This window comes from Leopardus geoffroyi, chromosome A1, assembly GCF_018350155.1.
Source record: "Leopardus geoffroyi isolate Oge1 chromosome A1, O.geoffroyi_Oge1_pat1.0, whole genome shotgun sequence".
Lineage (NCBI taxonomy): Eukaryota > Metazoa > Chordata > Mammalia > Carnivora > Felidae > Leopardus > Leopardus geoffroyi.
In genome coordinates, this window is record NC_059326.1 from 219810032 (window position 1) to 219826651 (window position 16620).

Below are 16620 nucleotides of genomic sequence, written 5' to 3' on the forward strand. Positions count from 1 at the left end.
ACACACACACACCTTTATAGTTTATCTCACACCCCGTGTCTTCTTTACTTCTTTTCTTGCTTGTTTTTGCACATAGATATAGGTTATGTGTATGTACGGATGTGTAGTTATAAGTATACATGCTCATATATGTATGCACACACATATGTATGTTGACATGCATGTTCCATACCCACCTATAATTGGAGAATGGTGCAATAACATTCATACTATAATTACCAATTGAAGTCTAAACCATCAAATGATAAACTCTTCAGATGTAAGTGGATCAGGAAAGAGAAAATTATATAAGAGTTCTCCAGGTAGGAAAACAAAGGAAATGAGTTCTGTTTGGTATGGCCGGACCTCAGGGTTCGAAGCAGGGATTATGAGACAAGAAGGAAAATGTATGGGCATTGTTAACATCAGGAAAAGGGATGGATATAAAACTAAAATGCCATATAGATTATGCAAAGGAATAATTATGCTAATTATTCTGGCAGCAATGAAGCACACTGCTTGGATCACAAGAGCAACAGTTGATGAGAGTCTGGACCAATGCTGAGGAGAGGAGGAATTTGAGACACATTTAAGTGGGTGATCCAATGGACTTGGTCATCATGTCGACAAAAGTTTTGAAGGAGAAAGGAGAGAGCAAAAAAAAAGCTGTTTTCTAGCTTTTTACCAGAAGACATTGTTTGAAGAGAGAGACAGGGGTTTCAGCTTGATTTGAAGATTTTGAATTGAGTTTCAGATATCTAGGAGTAGTGAAAAAATATGTTGATCCGAGGTACACACATGACATATAAGTGAAAACAGACATGTATGATCTCAGCCAGGCTAAATGTTTAGAGGGACATAACTGGGGAAATGCACAATACTGCAAATCTGATGAAAGATATAAATTCCTCAGAGGAGTAGTGTGCATGGAAATTATACAGAAATCCACTTGAAACTCCCCAGTTATTCCATGGAGAGTTCCCTTCGACTAAACCATTTGGCATTTTGAAAAAATGGGATTCAAAGTTCCTTTGTATCCTTCAGAGCAAAGTTGAATAATACCCCCGGATGAGTATAGATATACTTAGATACAAACTAGCTGTGTAAATGTTTGGCTGTTACAGAGGTTCTAGTATGCCTATTCAGGGACACATTGCAAACATAGGGGCCACCTAATACAATGTTAATATGCTTATGAATGACTAGTTTAAGGTTATCTTAACCTCTCCATGTCCTATGTACAATTTTGTTTCCATACATTGCAATTGTGTGCATTGCATTGATGCGAAACCTCGGAGATGATTTCAAAGATACGTATCCAGATGGATTTCCAAGTCCCCGGGAATCAATGGGCAGCTTTCCTTAAAGCTTTGTCCTGTAACTTTCCTCAATGAACAGGAAACTAAGACCTCATGCAGCATCTCGTTTTGCTCTAATTTAACTTCAATGCCCAAAGCTAAGCTGGTGATCACGTCTCCAGTGCTCACAAATTTAGGTTTCTGTCTTTCCTCTGGTGAGAGTCTTCAGTTCCAGAGCCTCATTCCTTTGTCAGTCTCTGGTGTGACTTTCAGCTCTCCTCTCCTTTCTCCTAAATGCCCATTTAGCGTTGCATAATTTCCTTAACCACTGTGCAGTTTTCTCCAAGGAGCTTTATCTCGTTTTTAATTTCTTCCTGTTAAGCTCATTAAAAAACATCTTTTAAATATTATACAACGGAATGGTTTATAAACGTGCATAATTGTGTCATTTTTCTTAAAGCAAGTGTTGTTTGAGATTATTATTCAGCGTAGAGATGTTACAATAAGATTACACACAAAGCAAATAAAAAAATTAAACTAATGTTAAATTATTTTGTTGATACATATATGTGGTGCTTTTTTTCTTTTTTTTCATCACAGTGTTAGAAATGCTGAGAGTTCTTACGTAAATGTGAATAGAAACAAGGGCAGGGAACAAAGGAAAAGACAAATTATATCTCTTTCAGCCTTACGGTTTTTTATCAACAAAACAAAACCGCAACTATTTCCTGCCAAGCTCAAAACCTGAGTTTGCCCTTGCTGCCCTCCCACTGGTGTTCTGGCATCTCTTTTGTTGTTTCTGAGGATGTCATCTTGTCACATCTCTTACTTGGCTTATCTTATGTCTTTCCTCCAGAGTCTCCTACATTGAGCTGTCAATTGTTTGTAATTCTAGTACACAAATCTGCAGCATTTTTAATATTCAAGTGCAAAGGTCCTATTGATCAAAATTTTGGTAAAACAGTGACCTGGAATGTTTAATCTTGAATCTTATAAAATCAGAAATACATCAAAATTGGGTGCAATCTTTAATAATGAAAATTCAGATGTGATGTGAGGTTGTCAATAATGGTCTCAAAGTGCACTTCCCATACCTTTTGCCCAGTCCTTACAAAGTCTCTGCAATATTATCTTTTAGATTTGTACTTCTAACCACGACTTTCCATATATGAGACACAAACGGCAATTTCCCCTTGCATTCATGCCTTTGTGCTTAAGTCGATAACCAAACTAAGAACATACTCCAGGAAGAAACATTTATCTGCTCTAAACATTAAAAGAGAAGCAAATGATTCAATCTGACACCTGGGAATGAGTTTAAAACAACTATAAATTGGAATTGATAGGAAAGCGTGCCACATAATTAAAGCTCCATCAACTGTAAGAGTAAAAATAAGGAGCATGCAAATAGATGTGTTTAAGGAAAAATGAAACGTTAGATGGGTGATAGGAGCTACTGTGCTTTTGTCAACGGACGCGTAACAGTCTGCCTCCTTCCGATGTCTCTCTTGCTCCCAACCCCTACATGATAAACACCCTTGCAGACTCCTAATGAAAATAATTTCAGTTTGTTTGACAAACCAGGATACTTGTGTTCAGCAGACTACTCTTGGAAAGGAATTATAAAATAGGAGTGAGTAGTTCTTTCACACATTTAAAATACAGAAATGCAGTCTATTAACTTTGAAATAGACCCAGTGAATCTTCTCCCTAAATAAGTTTCTGCACATAAACATAATTCCAGAGAAAGCTTTCCAGAGAAAGTATTGTCAAACTGTATATGTTGGGCACTGAATAACTAGTTCTTGAACAAATTAATTACTAGAGCTGCCATAGAATTAAAACAATTATCGGGGCGCCTGGGTGGCGCAGTTGGTTAAGCGTCCGACTTCAGCCAGGTCACGATCTCGCGGTCCGGGAGTTCGAGCCCCGCGTCAGTCTCTGGGCTGATGGCTCAGAGCCTGGAGCCTGTTGCCAATTCTGTGTCTCCCTCTCTCTCTGCCCCTCCCCTGTTCATGCTCTGTCTCTCTCTGTCCCAAAAATAAATAAACGTTGAAAAAAAAGTTTTTTTAAAAAACAATCATGACTGCGTATATTGTATGTGTGTATATATCATACTATTTGAATTATTTAATAGAGAGCTAAATCTATACTATTTTGATGAATGGGCTCCATCTTAATCGTGGCTTTCTGGAAAGTATGAGACACCTTGAACATACCTTTATTAACATTTCAGGGGTAAATAAGTATATGTATGTGCCTGTATGTACACACATATTCCCAACTCACCTACTATATGTGTTTGTGTTGTGTGTGTGTGTGTGTGTGTCCCTTACAACAAACTACTGTGGAAGAGAACTGAGATATACATACTAATTTAGTGTTATTATAATATGAACCATTGGAACATGGTCACTTCCTGCTTAAGTCTCAGAAGGTACTGAAAATTAACACAGATAATGCTTACTCTCCTCAAAAGGAAATAAATTTTGCAGTGGAGATAGTCCCTTCACCAACCAAAAAATAAAATGAAGTGATAAATAATTTTGGATTCTTGACCAGAACTATAATGACAATTTTAAAGCAGGCAGATTTTCAGAATCTAAGCATGTGCCTAAAAATACAACCAATCTCAAAAATGTCCAAGCTAAAAATAAAAACTGGGAGAACAGATTTCCAGAGGCAATATTCAGTGAAATCTGTGTGACAGTAAAATTAATGAAACAATAAAACGTTTTATTCTTTTGTTCTGTCTCTGTCTGTTAAAAGAAGACCCATGATTAGGAAACCTTTTACCAGAACCTGATAATCCCTAATATCATCAAGAAAATTTTCTACTTAAGGTTTTAAAAAATATTTTGCATCGAAGTATTAAGTTTATATATTTTTTTAAAAAGGAAAATAAGCCACCTCTTCCATTCTTCCTCACCTGTAGCTCTAATCCTCACAGAAAACAACTTCAAACTGTAACTTTTTCAGTTCATCTAGGTTAAGCTACAATTCCTTAAGCAATATCTTATTATTTGTTGAAATATTTTTATATCTATCTCACCTTTTACTTCCTTTCATGATTAGTGAAAATGGAACGCAGTAACATCTCAATCCATTCTCCCCTAGATGTAATTATATCAGTTTTTTCCCCATTTCACTATCCATTATCTTAGCAAATTTAAGTAATGTGATTAGGTTTACTTTATCCACTATTGCCAATCTCTCTCTGTCTTCCTATCCCAACAGCATTTTCACAGAATCACTACATATATATATATATATTTTAATTGTCTAAAAAAAAAAAACCCTGCAAGTTTCAAAAGGAGCTTATCAAAATACTATGCTATGAACTATGTAAAATGTTGACCATTGTGCCACCTTTTTAAAAATTTTTGATTATTTATTTATTTAGACACAGCAGGTGGGGGAAGGGCAGAGAGAGATGGAGAGAGAGAATATCCCAAGCAGGTTCCGCACTGTCATGGGGTTCGAACTCATAAACTGTGAGATCATGACCTGAGCCAAAAACCGAGTCAGACGCTTAACTGAGCACCCAGGTGCCCCTGGGCCAAAATATTTAACAGAGCATGTTCTGGCTCTCAAATGTTTCTAAGACAAAGCCAGACATTTTATTTCCCATGCAATAATTTCAGCTATTGAATATGAGCGATTCTCTTTACCAAAGTTGTATTTTTCCAAGACATTGCAGCTTTGAGCTTTTCATGTGCTCCGTGTACAGCTGCTTAAAACTCGTTCGCGAGCAGCCCCATAGCACTTAGCTTCATTTTGGCAGCGTTCTGGGTTGCACACCTAAAGCCCTCTTATTCCCCTCCCAGCATGGGCTGGCTAATCTCTACAGCTCAGGAAATCCTGCCATCCCAGGCTTTCCTTTTTTACTTTCGTACTTTGGATAGAAAACTGTCTACATCTCATGTATTCCCATATCTTGATTTAGCACCTTATTTTCCTGGAATACATTCTTCATTAGGTTCTTTCAAAAAGCCCAAAGGGAGAGAAATTTGCTGAGTCTAAAACTATCTTTATTGGGTTATCACATTTGATTAATATGCTGGCTGGGTTGAAAATAATTTCATCATCAAATTTTGATGACATTGTTCAATATTTTGCTAGGATCAGGGGCTACCTTGAAAGGTCCATTGACATTTTAATCCATGTCTTTTTTTGTTTTTCAACCACACGATTGCATATGAGTTTTCAATTGCATATACTTCCTTCCATTTATCCTCTAGCCCTCAAATTCCCACGTTGGATAATCATAATCTTCAGTTTCACCCATCCATTATTTTTTAACTTCTACTATTATATTGTAAATATCTATTTACTGTATTTGGCTCTTTATCAAAAATGCCCAGCCACTTTTTATAGTTATTTTCTGGTGAGATTTTTATGACCACTTTTACTTCTTAAAGCATATTGAATATATTTTAAAATATTTTTTATGTGATGGCTCCACATTCTTTTGTTGATCTAGCTCCAAGTTTCTATTTGTTTCATTTTTATTTGCTTTTGGAATTTTTTATATCAGTGTTTTGTTTTCCTGGGATACTCATGTTTCCTTGTATTGTTATATGTATTATTGTTATTGTAAAGTATATATTTATATTAATTTATAAGTAATTTTATATTAATATCACATACATGCAATCATATATAATTAATATTTATATAATATATAGCATATATTATATATTATATTGTTATAGATAATATATAATATATGAATCCCAAATATATATATATATATATGAAATAATATATAAATATATTACACATAATATATGACAATAATGTATAATGTATACACTATATAATATATAAATCTCAAATATATATTTAAACTTTGTGAGACATGTTGTTGAATCCTAACTACCAACACTTATTTTTTTTTTTAACTTTTTTGGAATTTTTGAGAGCAAGAGAGTTAGAGCGTGAGCAGGGGAGGGGCAGCGAGAGAGAAGGATTCACAGAATCTGAAGCAGGCTCCAGACTCACCTGTCAGCACAGAGCCTGATGCAGGGCTCGAACCCACAAACAGTGATATTAGGACCTAAGACAAAGTCAGTCACTTAACCCACTGAGCCACCCAGGTGCCCCAAAACCAACAGTTTTAAGTGATGCTTTGCTGTGTATATGAGTTTGCTTGTTTGCTTTAAATTTTCATGTATGTTATAACTACAAGAGAATATAAGTAGTACCACTTTGAATCATTACAAGGACTTTAAAAATAGTTTTCATTTATATGCATGATCCTCAAATTTTGTTATTTAATATATATATTCATATATACATATATAGATAATTTATAAGTATACATATAGCATTTACATATCCATAAAAATATATTATTGATTTTTATTTTTTATAGCTTATAAAAATAATATCACACTGTATATAATTTTCTGATACATTCCTATTTCCATTTATTATTATGTATTTAAGATTCATATATATTTTTTTCACATAACTATAGCTCACAGTTTTCACTTTTGAATTTTGTTTGCATGCATACTATGTAACAAGTTTATTATTCTCATGCTGTTTGACATTTGGGTTCTCTTCCTTTTTTTTCCTTTCTTTTTTTCATTTTACAAATAATGTTTCTATATGACATTTCTGCAACTATTCTCATATGCCTTGCTGGGCTTTGTTTATGCTACCATTTAAGTTTGCATTATATATTCCCACGTGTTTCCTGTTATGGGTTGAATTGTGTCCTCTAAAATATACATTTTTAAGTGTTAAACCTCAGTATGTCAGAATATGACCTTATGTAAAAATAGGGTCTTTACAGAGGTAATCAAGTTACAAGGAGGTCTTTTAGGGTTAGGGCTTTAATCCAATATGACTGGTGTCCTTATAATAAGGGGCAGTTTGGACATAGAGACAAACATTCACAAAGGGAAGACAATGTGAACACCCAGGGAGAAGATGTCCATGTAGCTGGAATGATGTCCTTACAAGTCAAGGAACACAAAGGATTTTGGGCAAGGCACAGAAGCTAGAATAGGAAAAGAAGGACTCTCTCGTACAGTGATCAGGAAAAGCATGGCCCTGCCAGATATTTAGATCTCAGACTTCTAGGCTCCAGAACTGTAAGCAAATTTCTGTGGTTTTGACACTTTGTTAAAGCAGCCCTAGCCAATTAGTACATTTCCCAAAACCATGGTGCCAAAATTAACACCCATCAGCTCTGCGTAATAGTTCCCATTACACCACATATTTTGAATACTTGGTTTTGTCAGATTTAATTTTTGTCAATTTAGTAGGTATAAAATGGTATCACATCATGGCCTTAATTTGCATTTGCTTGATTAAAATCCAACATATTTCTGTTTATTTACCTTTCTTGTTTCCTCTACTGTAAACTGTTCACCATTCATATTCTTGACCAATTTTTCTGGTAGCTTATGTGTCTTTTCTTATGGATTTTAGACACACTATGTTTTTCAAAGTGAAATTATTCTTTTTATTTGTAACATGTTTCACTTTCTCTATATTGTCTGTTATTTAGAGAAGTTATTAATTAGAGCATAGATTGATTCATCAACCATTTATCTTATGCATTGTTACTCGTTTGTCCTATTTTAGAAATCTTTTCCTTGCTAAAGATTGCTAAAATATTGGCCTACATTTACTTGTAAATTAAGGTTTTAGAAACAACTTGTGTGTGTAGTGTGTGTGTGTGTGTGTGAGCTGAGGATTGTTGCAGATAACCAAAAAGACACTGACTCAGAATTTTTAACTAAAGTTTTTGCATATAGAAAGGAAATTGAAGAGGGACCTTTGCAGGATAAAGTTGAAAATTGGAGATAACCACATCTCTGTGTAATCTCCCTCCCATGTAACTTACAGCTGTCTTTGGCAATAAAATAATTTGGTTAATATATAGATATGCCTTAGTATTTTGTAGTTCAATAATTATTCTGAAACATGAAGGAAAAGGGGAGGAAACTTACGATGTTAATTCAAAGAAGTCATAAGGCAGAGATACCTGTAATACTCTGACAGAGCTGAATTAACCTTCATTAGGAAATTTCAAAAGCTTATTTATAAAGATTGTTGACAATATATTCCATTAAAATATTAAAGAACTATTTGTTTCCTAGGAATGTATATGCATATAAGTACATACAAATACATATGGATATATATACACATGTATATGTATTTATATACATATGTACTTATATGTATGTGTGTTTCTATCTCACCAGGCATTTGATATGTTGTTCTATATCTTGTGGCACCTTACTCCATCATTTTCCTTCTTTTGTGACTTTATGAGTCAAATATTTACAACTGTATTTTTATTCAGCTATAATATATCTTTCCAGGGCTGGTAATGTCTCTCGCTCTTGTAAAAAGCGCTTGAAAAAGAAAGGTATGGCAAGAGGCAGTGAACAAGAAAGATCCCCCCAGGTAGCATAATTTCAGTGGTTTTCTTATCCATACACAGATTCTCCCTGGAGTAACTGTAGACTGACTTATAATCCTTTACCTTTGTGTTGATGGATGCTACAGTGTCCTCTTTCTCTTCTAGCGGTTAAAGCTGCTTATGTCTGTAAAAAATATAGTTCTTCAGGATCTTATGAACCCACACTAGGAATGTAAAATGTTGTGAAAGGTAGTTTGTTTTTAGGTCACGTTTTCCTGCAAAACACTAATCCTAGTTAATTGTGGAGACAATTTGTTGTTGCATAACCCATCTGTGGATTACGTGGAGTTTGCTATATGTCCTTCTTGCTTGAAGAGGCCATAAAAATAATGATCAATTTTGTAGAGATGGTAAATATCCTCAGGCCCAAAGGGGATTTCAGTTTTCTACTTACTTTTGTAGGTTCTCATTTTCTGTCAACTTGATGCTTGTCCTTTTTTAATACCTTCAAGTGTATATTTCTATCTCAATTTATGATCCACAAATATTGTTTTCCAGTTAAACTGAATTATCTAGCTTCATTGCCAGAAGCCTGTTTTAATGATTTTCAGTCAACTAAATTATTATTGTATTATCAATGATCACGTTTTCAAAATGATGGGCAGTAGAAATAAGTTGATTTTTGTGTTTTTCTATGATCCCATTAATCTTTGATATCTCACTTAATTTCAGTCTGAAGAATTCCTGATCTCACTTTCCATTCCTCTGACTTACAACAGCAAATCTCCAAGAAAATTTATTTTATATTATGGAAAACACTTGCGACCAGTGTTTGGGCATTAGGGTTGTGTTTTATGCTAGTGGAATAAAATTCTAGGCCTTTTCAGAGACAATGATTAAAATAAAAATGTACAGTTAGTTTATAAGTGTGAATTTATACATAAAAATTTGTGTAATCAGTTTTAATATTATGGTGTTTCTATGAAATATTTTTATTCTATTATAGCACAGGATTTTCTTTTAGGCTTTAAAAACTTTAAAAACACTAATATTATAAACTTAGAGCACTCTAAATTCATTTTGAAGGATACAGATATTTTATTTTTAAAACAAATATCAGGGGTGCCTGGGTGGCTCAGTCGGTTGAGCGTCCGACTTCAGCTTAGGTCATGATCTCACTGCTTGTGGGTTCGAGCCCCACGTTGGGCTCTGTGCTGACAGCTCAGAGCCTGGAGCCTGTTTCGGATTCTTTGTCCTGCTGTCTTCCCCTCCCTCGCTCATGCTCTGACTCTCTCTCTCTCTCCCTCTCTCAAGAATAAATAAAACATTAAAAAAATTTTTTTAAATATATCAGTTAACAAGTTAAAAAAACAATAAATTCCTGTTATGTATATCTTTTTAGCAAAGATATAATTGGATTTCTTATTTTAAAGGCAAGTAGTTCCTTTTCTCCTGGCTTTTTTGACACATTTACACATTATGAAATAAGAGTTATTTCATTTATTATAAGTTTTGAATACCTCATTATATTTAAAATTATGGTTCTATCTCCATTAAAGAAACTAGGACTGAGGCACCTAGGTTTGAGCTCCAACTTCAGCTCAGGTCGTGATCGCACAGCTTGTGAGTTTAAGACCCACATCCGGCTCAGTGCTGACAGCTGGGACCCTGGACCTTGCTTCTGATTCTGTGTCTTCCTCTCTCTCTGTCCCTCCCCCATTCATGCTCTATCTCTCTCTCTCTCTCTCTCAAAAATGAGTAAACATTATTATTATTTTTTTTAAAGTAAAAGAAATTAGGACTTACTTTGAGACATGGCTCATTTAAGGCTTGGTCAGGGAAACATAAGATGAACCTGTAACATTTTGTGATGCCAGAAATTAAGGAAGCACTCAAAAAAAAAATAATAATAATAATAGTGCAGGCACCTGGCTGGCTTAGTCAGTAGAACATGCAATGCTTGATCTTGGGGTCGTGAGTTCAAGCCCCATGTTGGGGGTAGAGATTACTTAAATAAGTAAAACATTTTTAAAAGGTGGCAGAGGCATGTTGAAAGTCATCATGAACAACCTAAAAGAGCACCCACTGACAAAACCTGTAAGAATTGGTGCAAAAGAATACCTAGGATATTATTGGATTATAATGCATACTATAAAATACGTGTCCTGCTGTCTATGCTGATAAAAATAGACAATAACAGAAATACATGGGGAGAAAGAGCAGCTTTTCCTTTCAGAAGAATTCCAAATAATAAATATGGAAATAATGAAGAAAATAGAAAATCACCATTAGAAAATCACAGTATTGGGGCGCTTGGGTGGCTCCGTCGGTTAAGGGTCTGACTCTTGATTTTAGCTCAGGTCATGATTTCATGGTTGTGAGATAGAGTCCCATCTTGGGTTCTGCACTGGGCGTGGAGCCTGCTTAAGATTCTCTCTCCCTCTCCCTCTGCCCCTCCTCTGCTCTCTCTCTCTCTCTCTCTCTCTCTTTCTCTCTCTCAAAAGCAAACAACAATCAAATAAATAAAGAAAATCACAATAGTAAGTATTACAGGTAAGATCACTCATCAATGTTAAAATTAGTGGGCAGATTTTTGAGGAGAAACAGAATATTTGCATAATCTTTAAGTATATCTCCCAAAACATGCATTAATTGTTTTAAAAATTACTGATTAGTAATGGAGGAGACTGTTAGAAATACCTTCTTAACCAAGGGATCAAGACATATTGACATCACATGCCTCCTTTTATATGCTATGCTGAGAACAGATCACTTCTGTGTTCTGTTAACAAATATGCAAACCTCAATGAAATCATGAAAAAATATAAGACAGACCGAGATTGGAAGACATTTTACGGAGTAGCCAGTAGTTTTTTAAAGTGTCAAGGTCACAAAGACAAGGAAAGACTGACACTCACGGATTGGAGGGAGTAAGAAAACATGACCACTAAATGCAAAGTAGGATCTCTGCAAAGACTTTAATAGAAAAGCTGGTGAAATCCAAAGTCTGGAGTTAGTTAATAGTAAAGTGATTAAAATAGCATTTCTCAAAAACTAAACTTAATGTAAATGATGGTGAATTAAACATTAAAAATGAACTTGCTAAACATTATACGATCAGGTGTAGTGGATCTTGACTTTTAACCCACACTGTATAACCATTGGACTCTTATCTGGTGTTAGTATCAGGGTTATATTCTTATAATGAGTTGGGAAAGAATCCTCATTTTTCCTTTCTCCAAAAGACTTTACATAAGAACAGAAAATAAACAATTTTCTGTTTTGTGAATGTTCCTTAAAAATATTTGACCTGTTGGGGCACCTGGGTAGCTCAGTCAGTTGAGCATCTGACTCTTGATTTCGGCTTAGGTCATGATATCATGATTTGTGAGATCAAGCCCCATGTCAGGTTCTATGCTGACAGTGTAGAGCCTGTGTGGGATTCTCTCTCTCCCTCTCTCTGTCCCTCTCACCCCCCTCTTTCAAAATAAATTAAAAACAATTAGAAAAATATTTTAAAAAAGAATACAAAAAATATTTGAGCTGTTAGTATTTAGGAGGATAGATCATTTTAAATATTATATCATATATTAAATCATATTTTAAATTATATTTTATTTTCTCTTTAGTAGCTTTTGTACATTTTTAATTATCTTTAGGAATTTACCTAAATATTTAATTTTATTGACATGTAAGTGTTCATAATATTCTCTAAATTTCTAAATCACTACATTATCTGTAGTTGCATTTCTTTAAAATCATTCTTAATACTTTTTGCCCTATCTCCTCTTTTCATGAACCATTTTGCCTTATACATTTATTTTGTGGATCTTTTAAAACAACTAACTTTGGGCACTTTTATTCTCTTTTTTCTACACTAGTTTTCAATGATATTACTTCCTGTTTTTATCTTAATTATTACCTTATTTTTCTTTGATGGCTATTATGTCTTTCTTTTCTAAGTTCTTATGTTTAATGCTTAGATCATTAATTTCATATTGTCTTTCTTTGTATTAAAACACAGAGTTATAAATCACCTTCTCTAGGGGCACCTGGGTGGCTCAGTCAGTTAAGTGTCCACCATTTGATTTCGGCTCAGGTCAAGATCTCATGATTCATAAGACTGAACCATGTCTGACTCTGCCCTGAGTGTGGAGCCTGCTTGGGATTCTCGCTCTCCCTCTCTCTCTGCCCCTCCCCTGCACACACTCTTTCTCATTCAAAATAAATAAATAAACATAAAAAAAAAATTACCTTCTCTAAGTAGAATCATTTTCTCTGTACCATGTTTCAATTTCTTTTCACTGATTTTTCAATTATTTTTAGGTCTCTATATTTGTATCTTATTTGAACCATCAGTTACGTAGGAATTATTTTCAATTTTCTTTTAAATTTTCAAGAATATGAGTATTTGGGAGTTTTCTTTTTTTGTATTAACTTCTGTCTTAATTAAAGGATGGTCAGATAATTTAATTGATACAGATTTATTAAAATTTATTCAAACATGTCTAATAATTTAATTCTTGATCAATTGGGATTCAGTGCTTCATGCCAGCTTAAAAAAATCTGTATTCTCTAGATGGTATGTGCAGGTTTCATATACATATCAATCAAATCATTCATATTATTTTTACTTATTTTGTAAAATATTCCATGTATTCCCTATTTTTGGTCTAGTTAACTGATCATTAATTGAAAACAGCATTAATGTGGCTACACTTCACATATACTCTAGATCTGAGAATAGATAATCATGATACCGAAGATTTTAACAGCAAGTGGCTTTTAAAGACATTATAAACTAAATGATGAAATTTAAAAAAATATACTAATGTCAATAATAAGTGCTTTCAGTAGAACAGTGATATTATTTTTGTGTTTTAGAAAAGCTGCTTCTGCTACAGTGTAATAAATCAACTTACTGAGATGCTGCTTCTATAAAATTTAATATTTTAAAGGAAGTTGTAGCAGTAAATAGATTAGAGTCAGTGATGTTCTGTGATAGAAAGATTGTGAAATAGATATTTTTCAAAAGAACAGTTAGAGGTTTCCAGGCAAAGAGTTGTGTGGAAAATCGAAGTAAGAAAAGCATACTGGAAAAGTCTAAACCTGAAAGAGACCAGTGCTGTGGAGAGTATTAATTAAGAGAAAGGATGACAAGACAGAGAAGCAAATTTATGGAGAGCCAGCTTATGTATGTTTTATTTTAAGTTCAATGGGACCAATCAAAGAATTTTGAAGCTCTGAGTAATTATCAATAGGGTTATTGTTTTCATAAATAAAAGCTTGAAACACACACAAAAGAACATTATTGTTTTCAAAAGGATAACATGACTGCAGTGTATAATAGCATCTGAGATTTTATTGAATTTAGTCAAGTAAAGGAGCTTGTAGACAAGTTAGGAAGTTTCTCATTTAATACACAAATAAGTATATAGTGGCCACTGCATTCAAAGAAAGAGCGTGAGAAAATAGTGGTGGAAAAATACAAAGTCCCTGTTTCGCATGACCTCTTCATGGTACATAAAAATAAATAAGTAAATGATAACAATGATTAGCTGTTGCAAGTACTATGAAGAATGATTGGGTGTAGTATTTCCGATAAGGCTATTTTCAATAAGGTTATTGGTGAAAGCTTCTGAGGGAGTCACAGTTGAGCAATCATCCGAAGGAAGTGAGTGAGGGCCATCTGAATACTCAGGGACAGGAAATTTGAGAAGAAACAGCAAAGGTAAAGAGTGCCAGAAGGACAGTAGCCAAAGGAATGAGTTGAGAGTTGCTTTCAATAGTGTTACCAAAAATAGATGCAGAGAAAAATGTAAAAGAAAAATTAAAAACTACAAAATATAAAAAAAAAGAACAGGCTGAAACTCACTGGGGAGTGGCAGCAGCTGAGTCCTGGGAAATGGCTTCCCAAAGGGAGCAAATAGAGGTCCCTGTGTTAGGGCTGCCGTAATAAGGCACCAGGTGGCTTAAGCAACAGAAATTTGTTTTCTCACAGATTTGGAAGCTGAAAGTCCAAGATTGAGGTTAAAGATCAGCAGGGTTGGTTTCTTCTGAGGCCTCTGCTTGGCTTCTAGATGGCTGTCTTCTCTGTGTCTTCACATGGTCTCTGCTCTGTGCCTGTGACCAGATCTCCTCTTTTGGAAGGACACCAGCCATATGGAATTAGAGCCCACCCTAATGATCCCATTTAGCCTTAATTACCTCTTTAAAGACCCTGTCTCCTAATACAGTCACATTCTACGGTATTGAATGGGGGGTTCAGGCTTCAATATATGAATTTTGAGGAGCACAGCCCCCAAACACTCACTGTAACACTGTAACAGTGCCATTTTCTCAGATTTGATAAATTGCATTGTGATTAGAAGAGAGTAGTGGGGAAGAATTTATGTGAAGGAGATAGCATGTGAAAAACGGAGAGAGAGAGATGTAGGACATTAACTTTTGACAAGAAAACTTTGTAAAGTCCAATTTGGTGCAGAACTTTCATACAAGTGTCTAAAGGAAAAATACACTGGGAAAGAATATACTCAGGTAAGAGCATGACTGGCTGAGAGGCCTGGGCTTTATTATATACATGAAGGAGAATTACTTAAGGTTTATGAGCATGAAGGTGCTATAATCAGAAGAGGGCTTCAGGTCAATTAGTCTGTCAGTAATATATAATTTATGATCATAAATTTATGAGATTTATGTTTATGCACATAAATCTCATCAGCAGTAGAAGTTGTTCCCACTGGAACCACATCTAGATGCTCCAGAGGCTTAGATAAATTCTTGTTTTGCTCTGGAATAGAGGGAATTTGTCAGAATTGTTTCACATTGACTGTGACGGGCCACAGACTATTCTTTGTTTCTCCTGTCACAAATTTCTAGAAATAAGATTCCTCCCCACTGAAGCTGATTTCATGGAATTTTGTAATGTTCTGTCCTTCAGCTGAAATAAATTAAGGTTAGTTAACAACTAAATAAAACCAAGGGGAAACAATTAAATATAAATATTCACTGTATATTCTGAGACTTGTTGTGATTTTATAAACACACACAGGTATGTATCTGCACTCAAAGCTGATCTCTAGTTATCTGTGCAAATGCAAAAAAAGACAATGTGCTTATTTTTAAAACGGAGTTCTTAACATGATTAAAGGATAGCACTCACTGTTTGTTATATGCATAGACACAAGCCCCCTAAATTCCTCTTTTTCCATTCCTAGACTTTAATCCATACTATGTGTCTTCAACTTTTTAATCAGTTAACATATGATGTAGAGTTTAAGACTTATAATGAAAAATCTATATCTATCTATCTATATATATATATATATATTTTTTTTTTTTTTTTTCCAGACACCATCCACCTTCGAGTTCTTGAGTCCTCGCCAGTTGGCACAGCCATTGGAAGTGTAAAAGCAACTGATGCAGACACTGGGAAAAATGCAGAAGTAGAATACCGAATTATTGATGGTGATGGGACTGATATGTTTGACATCATAACTGAGAAGGACACACAGGAAGGCATTATAACAGTGAAAAAGGTGCCCATAATCAGTATAAATAAGCATCTTCCCATTTAGCAAATAAGGCTTTTGTTATGTGCCATCCACTCATGCGTTGTCCATGAAGAGATGCCACTATCATGGCCAAATGTAATTTATATCATGCACAAACATGAGAGACAAGAGCCAAAGATCTCCTTGGGGCGTTTTGACCAAATGCTCTTGTTGACTGAAACATGGAACCTGAGTTTTTACAAACTTTAAAAGGCAAATTAATATATGTATGACTGTATTTTTGAGCCATGTTAATAAAAGCCCCCCCCCATAATAACATTGTTTTCTTTTAGTAAAAGCAGTTAATAGCTAATAATGGCAACATATCATCGCAGTTGGAGGCATAGAGAGTAGCATGCCGTCTATCCAGATGTATGAGGCAATAATTAGAGCTGCTAATAAA

The 16620-nt window shown here is 34.6% G+C and overlaps 1 protein-coding gene across 3 annotated transcripts in view; it reads left to right on the forward strand.

The window, feature by feature from the left end:
• Window positions 1–16620, forward strand: part of LOC123578451 (cadherin-10) — a 210674-nt gene that overhangs the window by 147253 nt on the left and 46801 nt on the right. For all 3 annotated transcript variants that reach the window (XR_006702391.1, XM_045441328.1, XM_045441334.1), the window contains exon 6: window positions 16015–16202. Coding sequence is in view for 2 of the 3 variants with exons in the window: in XM_045441328.1 (XP_045297284.1) it covers window positions 16015–16202 (188 nt within the window). In the remaining variant the exon portion in view is untranslated. The remainder of the gene's footprint in view (window positions 1–16014; window positions 16203–16620) is intronic.